Source organism: Rhipicephalus sanguineus, chromosome 3, assembly GCF_013339695.2.
Source record: "Rhipicephalus sanguineus isolate Rsan-2018 chromosome 3, BIME_Rsan_1.4, whole genome shotgun sequence".
In the NCBI taxonomy this organism is placed as follows: Eukaryota; Metazoa; Arthropoda; class Arachnida; order Ixodida; family Ixodidae; genus Rhipicephalus; species Rhipicephalus sanguineus.
Genome location: NC_051178.1, coordinates 145,610,590 through 145,617,715, shown reverse-complemented (window position 1 = coordinate 145,617,715; position 7,126 = coordinate 145,610,590). Strand labels below are relative to the sequence as shown.

Here is a 7,126-nt window from a genome sequence, read left to right as displayed (position 1 = left end):
CGTACTGCTGCATGTATTTCTCCGAGACACTGCATACGACGGGTCACACCGCGTGTTCGACTAAGCTTCTTGGCACGGCATACGGTTTCATGAGGCACCTGAACGCGAAGCTACCTGCTCGTGAATCTGTGAAGGTTCACCTTGGTGTCTATAGGATACCACTCAATATTCATACAGAGTAGCATGTAAGCGCCTTTATATACGCCGGCAGTACACACACACACACACACACACACACACACACACACACACACACACACACACACACACACACACACACACACACACACACACACACACACACACACACACACACACACACACACACACACACACACACACACACACACACACACACACACACACACACACACACACACACACACACACACACACACACACACACACACACAGGCCGTCGCCCTATGAGCCCCCCCGCTCCCCCCCACCCCCTCTAATGAAAGGAGTCTTTAAGCCCTGAAAACAACCCTTTCCTATTCAATCAGGAAAATTCGACCTCAAGCCACCTCTTGAATTACAATGAGAACGTCGATCAGCAGAAGGTTTGAAGGTATACGTTATACTTTCGGTGAAAAGGACAGTATAGGTAATGAAGGGCACCCCCCAACCCCCGAAAGCGGACACACAAAAACCGATACATGCACAAAGAAGTATTGTCATCTTACCGACTGGCGTACTAAGCGGTATGCGGGCTTCTCCTGCACATAATTCTTCAGACAGTGAAGCAAACGTTCAAGTGTTAACTAGTTAAGGTTGAGTATAGCTCACCTTTTTTCACGATTAACTTCAGCGCTACTAGATGAATTATGTTTAATTACAAACCATACATAACTAGGTGTACACACAAGAAAAACTACCATTCACCCGACTTTCGTTTACTACTCGAAGTGTGGGCTTCTCCTGCATTATAACACGTACGCAGTGAAGCAAGCTTTCAAGTTGACATTCGAGTTATATATTCGCGACTCGCGAACATGTATATATCATGAATATAAAGTAACTTTATCCACCAATTAACTTCAGTGACACTGGCCAAAATGTTTAATAATAACACCTAGCTTTATTTATTGGTACACGTCTATTAAAACTTACTTCTACTCATATTTTAATGACTGTTCACCTAGAGCGCTTTGAACTTCAACAAAGAAAGCGCTAAAATCATTTGATGATCAAGCGAACCTCAAAACAAGCATTGTCGCTATCAACAGAAGCACACAATAAACATAAAAAAATGAAGAACAATTTATGAACCGGGAATGTAACCAGCGGGCCTGCATATAATACAAATGCACAGGACAAATTGCTAGCTTCACGACGTCGTTAGTGAGGCATGAGTGCCTGACATTTTACGCCCGCAGTGCAGGATTGGCTAGTACACAAGCCATTTTCTAAAGACGCATGGTTTTCGGTTCCGGGTTCCTGCTGTGGGCGCCTGGGAACAGCCGCAGACTGTGCTGGCAACCACGGGCTACTGTTTATGATGCTCGCCGCCCGTTCCCGTTGCTGCGACGATGTAACGAAACCGAAGGCATCGCTGCTCTTCGCAACAGTTGCAGCCTTTGCAGAAACTCTGCCCTCCTCGTTTGTGAGCGAGTGCTGTGACGGCGTCGTAAAAATTGCCCTTCGCTCGAAGATGGCGCCAGGGAATGCTTCTTCGTGTCTATTTAGGCTTCCCACATTAGCCGACGACGGACTATTTGAGGTGCAGTGGTAGGGCTGGCTTCCGTCGATTTTCGGCGCCTGTTGTGCTTTGCGGGTCCTTCGAGTCGTCAAACATCGGAGCCACCGGATCCGAAGAATGGCTCTGGAGAATTTTCGGACTCCCCCGGGACCCGCATAAATGAAAAGGCGGCGTTACTGGCTTTTGTCCAAAACAGACTGCCCCCCCTCCCACCCCTTTGTCGTGAAAAATGCTTTCCACTCGCAATGGCTCTGATACCAAGGTAAGTGCCAAAACGTTTTGTTACGTGTGTAGTTGTAGACTCCCATGTGCACCGGCGCGTACGAAACCAATTCAGGCACGCTAGCTTCAAACGTCGATATCGTGTGCCCTTCAACGGTTGACGTTCCTTGGCGCAGTTCAGTGGCTTGCTTTCTTGCGATTTTGCTCGCAATGAACAGGTACTCTAACATCTAGAAAGGCTTTTTTATTGACTAAGCAAAACGTTATGTTTGTAACCGAAAAGGATAGGCAGATTTTTTTTGTACCCATATGATCGTTAATTTAGATATACATTGATTAAATTACTGCGTGCTCACTCTAGTATGTGCACTTTGAATGTTGTTTATCCAATATTTACGCGCATACCGTTAATTACACTTGTATAAGCATCCCACGACGCACAACTGCGATATCTCAAGTGGATGCGACTGAAGTAACTCGAAAATAACGGAATGTCCGAGTGATTTTGAAAGGGAAAAATCAAAACAAAAAAACTAACGTCATTACGATATTTTTCTCGTGAGCAGTAAGATAGGTAACACTTTCGTGACCGCGAAAATGTCTGTTGTTTCTGGGTAGTCCAGGAAATATTTTTTTCCTGCCACAGAAATTAATTGATGCTACAGTGCAGGGTATCAAATGATAGAGGAAGAATTGTTATTTCCAACAGTTTAATTTGAAACAACAGATTTATTTTGAATATTATCAAAAAATTATTCAAAGAAATATATAACAAGAAAAAAATTAAAAATATAACAAGAAGAAAAAAAATCATAAAAACATCAATGCTACTCTGCACAGGGTAAAAAAAAAATCGAAATAAATGTTTTGAATACAAGGCCCTAATATAATAATATTGCAAATATAAGCTCTGTAAGTACAAGATTTAGTTACATACATACAAAAATATAAGCACTAGTACCTATCATGCCACCGTGCAAAGTAGTTTCTCAATGCTGTGAGACAAAGGTTGGCTGCACATGTTTTGCATAAAACATTTCTTTGCTGCTTAACTTTCCTTTCCTAGTAGCAGTTCTAGTATTTTTCAATTTTTTTTTTGGTTAGTGCTGGGGACCCTGAGGCGCCTTCCCGTGTATACATTGATTTGAACAGTGTACCCCGTTTCCAAATCTGCCAAAACCCATAATTTGCATCCTCATTTGACTACTTTGTCCCTCATATGTACTGCGGAATACCAGACTGACCTTTTGATTTCACCATTTTCTCATTCACGGAAATGTTCCGACACGTTTGAAAAAGTAGCGCAAACGAATCGTTCATGTGTTGCGGTAGAGAAGACACGCGGTGAAACTTCCCATGGGATGTGATGTTGGTCTTCTCTAGATCAGAAACTCCCAAGAAGGCAAGCAACGGCTTGAACCTTTTCCGTGGCATCACTGACGGTAAAAGAAGGCCTGGAAAAGAAGGCCGGGACTTGGACGATTCCCGTGTACACCAGAAGTCTGACGAACTTGCGCATCTCCTCCTCAGTGACCTTCCTCCAGGATCCGTCCCACTAACTGTGCCTTGGTTTTTCGAAAATATGCATCCACGCATACTTGTCATTGTTAGCATACTAACGATGTTAATAGGCACGGTCACGAAAATGTTAAAAAAAAAAAAACTGAGTTTTAATGTGTATCAATCTCTCGCGAACATTAATGTGTGTGACCTATGTGTGGTGAAAAACCGATGAATATTGGTATGGTAGAAAATACAAGTTCTCACAATTGTAGTGACTTGTTGGCAAATAATGGCTGGAAAATAATAATAATGAGTTCATGTGTGTGTGGCCATAACTGCTGCTTTCTTTTAATCAAAACTCGGCCCATTCAGTGCACGTTAAAGAACATCATGTGGTCGAAATTTCCGCAGCGCTCCACTACAGCGTGCCTCATAATCATATTGTGGTTTTGGCGTGTGAGGCCTCAGATATTACTAAAACTCGGCCCATGCTGCTCGTTTTCTGCTTAGAAATAAAGGAGGTTACAGTGGGCCAGGAAATTGAAATGAAATGTCAATAAGTACTACAATCGGCTTAATGTTTGGTGAGTCATGAAGTTTTGGATCCCTTTCATAAAAGCCAGATAAGTGATTCATTGACTGTGCTCTTCTTAACTGCCACTACTTACTGCCCCAACTTTGTCAATACAGCACTGATGTCACCTTGCATTGCAAACCGTCATCTTGACATTGAGAGGATGTTCGTCTAACTGTGAGCAACCAGCAAGCACTGCCTGTGGTCATTGTGTGATGTACTCCTGTGGGTGCAGGGTGCCATGAATCAGGAGCTGTCCATAGCACCCGTGTCTTGCCATCGCTGCTTCCTGGCCAAGTCTTCCAGGGACCATGTTGTTGTGGTGCCCTCTGGTGGAGCCAACCAGGAATACCATCGATTGATCCCTGCCCTTTTTCGGGATGTGTCTACCATTTCTACAAAGTCACTGCTCAAGGTAAATCTTTCCTGCTAGGCTCCAAGCCTCTTTCTTTCTTCCTCTCACATCACATGATGAAAAGGAAGCTGCCATGACCTTGCAAAAGATCGTAACATGCTTTGCATGTTGGTTGCCTAAAAGAAAATATGAAAGAAAGTGAGTAGTAACAACTCCTTACTCTGGGTGCCTATACTGAAGTTTTAACTACAAATAGAGTCATTGTCTCGACGCCTTTTATTCGGCAGAGCCGCCTGGCCAACACTCAGAACGAAGATGACGCTCACAGTGATCATGAATACATCCAGGTGAAGAGGATGAAGGAAGAATGTTGTGAATATTGTGCTCACAAGAATTTTAATTTGTGTAATGCTCTTCTGTCATGGTTCTGCAATATGTGTAATTGCCATAAGCAGAATATGCTATTGATTTGGTAGTTGCATACTTTGCGGTGCTCATCTGTATTTCCTTCTCGTGCAAGTCTTGCTGCAGCTCACTTTATTTCCAAAACACATTCCCTCAGTGACCACTGCTTTTGTCACCCTTTCTCTTCTACTTCCCTCTTCCTGTCCTTCCTCCTCTCCTTTTCTCATGGTGAATACGGTACTCAGCTTGTTCAAGAGCTGTCCAACTCACTGACGGAGCACAGCCTACTGATGCGCCTTGTGGGAACGCCCAAGGATGGCCTCCTTCACCGGAGCCGTATGTCCGCTCTGCAGTGCCGCTGCTGCCAGATGGCACACTGCCTGAAGGCACACTTTGTGGACATCTTCCGCGGGTGCGCTCTTTCTTCCTTTTCTCTTTTCTCACTCCTCCATTATAACCAGCGCTCCATGTTTTCGGATAAATCCGAAAAAGTCTGATAAACACTCGCCGGTAGAACTTTGGCAATTCGGATTTATCCGATAAGCTCCGATTTTAAAATGGCATTTTCAACGTTCAAAGGGCATTTTCAAAGCTGAGAATCATCAATCGAGAGGAGCGCACCTCCATCAGGGGCAGAACCTCGTAAAGTAGACTTGTGTCTATTACAACAAGCTTGAAGGTTGCCATACGAACAAACATAGGTGTTTTGTATTCAAGCATTTGTATGTATATGTGTTGGAGCGTTCAAACCTTCCAGACATCTAAAATACACTTAGTGTGTTCACATGTTTTCGTGATCTGTTATCATTTCATCTAAGATTTCTCTTAGATTTATTATTACTATTATTATTCGTCGAAGAATAATGATAATAATAGGTCCTTTATTTTTCATCAGGAAGATGGAGGCTGGGAGAAAAAGCTGAGAAGCAGCTTGACTAGCTCCTCCCCCCCGTCACCCAGAAGTACACTTCGGCGAGTTTACAGCAGTGCACATCAACAGCCTTATTAAAGGGACACTAAAGAGAAACAATGAATTGGTTTAGATTGATAAAGTGTGCTCGGAGAACTCTTGTGTAGTTTATTTCACCACCATAGGTTTATTATTAGAGGAGAAAACCAAGTTCAAAGTTTCATTTTTAAATTTCGCGCCGAACTTTGTAATTCGTGACATAAAAGACTTCAAAGAGCATTTAACATATTTTGGCGCCACTGGCTCAACGAAATTTCCACACACTCGTTATGTCAAGTCTCTGGCCCCCTCAGAGGACAATGTACTTCGATTTAACCGATTAGGAACTACGTAGGGCCAAGCAGGCGCCGTCAAAAATATGTGATGTCACGGGAAATGGTGCGGGAATTCTAAGGTGGTGTCGCCACCTGTATTTTCTTTTTGCACGTTTTCTCGCTTATTAAACGTCTTCTCGCAGCAAGCGTGGTGTTTTTGGTATCGTGGAAGACTACTTTACTAATGTGAGAAAAATCGTTTTATTCTTTAGTGTCCCTTTAACAGGGTAAATGAACAGGAAGTGAGGAAAAATGAAAGCATAGAGAAACAGGATTATCAGAAACAATGCAATGCATTTTCAATGGAAATAAGATTAATAAGGAGACATTGCAACAACTTATAATGCAATATTAAATAACAAATTTCAGAGAATTGGATATTTACGAGAAATAAACTCCGATAAACACCAAATTTCCCCCAAAATAATAAACTCCGAAAACGCGAAGCCCTAATTGTAACAAAGCTACTGCCCTTTGATTCATGTTTGTTGTTACCTGCTGCAAACATCTCTTTCTGTCTTTGGAAAATGTTGCAGCGCATAGGATTATTAGTTCCACCAATAAAACTTTGATGGGGTGATGAGAATAAAGGTGACCATTCGATTGACTAAGTTTTCAATGTTGACCCGTCACGGTGGTCTAGTGGTTTTGGTACTCAACTGCTGTCCTGAAGGTCACGGGATCAAATCTCAGCCGCGGCAGCTGCATTTTCGATGGAGGCAAATATGCTCGAGGCCCGTGTACTTAGATTTAGGTGCACGTTAAAGAACCCCAGGTGGTTGAAATTTCCGGAGCCCTCCACTGTCACGTCTCTCATAATCATATTGTGGTTTTGGGACATTAAACCCCAACAATTATAAGCTCTCGTCCCCTGTATAGGTACAGTCACGCTCACTACGACTTGCAACACGCGAGTGTGTGGCCTCACAAGCTCAAAGATTCTGCATGGCTTCAACTTGCCCTCATTTGCACAACCGAAGGATATTTTATTATTTGGCATCATCCCCGAGCCAGAAAATAACGTTTAGTTGTGAAAACAATGGCTACTGGAAGCCATGGGTAGTGTTGGAGCTCGCGAGGC

The 7,126-nt window shown here is 43.1% G+C and overlaps 1 protein-coding gene across 2 annotated transcripts in view; it reads left to right on the top strand.

The window, feature by feature from the left end:
- Positions 1-1,488: 1,488 nt before the first annotated feature.
- Positions 1,489-7,126, top strand: part of LOC119387375 (uncharacterized) — a 36,589-nt gene continuing 30,951 nt past the window's right edge. For both annotated transcript variants that reach the window (XM_037654745.2, XM_037654746.2), the window contains exons 1-3: positions 1,489-1,964; positions 4,237-4,416; positions 5,007-5,173. In XM_037654745.2, coding sequence (XP_037510673.1) covers positions 1,932-1,964; positions 4,237-4,416; positions 5,007-5,173 — 380 coding nt within the window. In that variant the 5' untranslated portion in view covers positions 1,489-1,931. The remainder of the gene's footprint in view (positions 1,965-4,236; positions 4,417-5,006; positions 5,174-7,126) is intronic.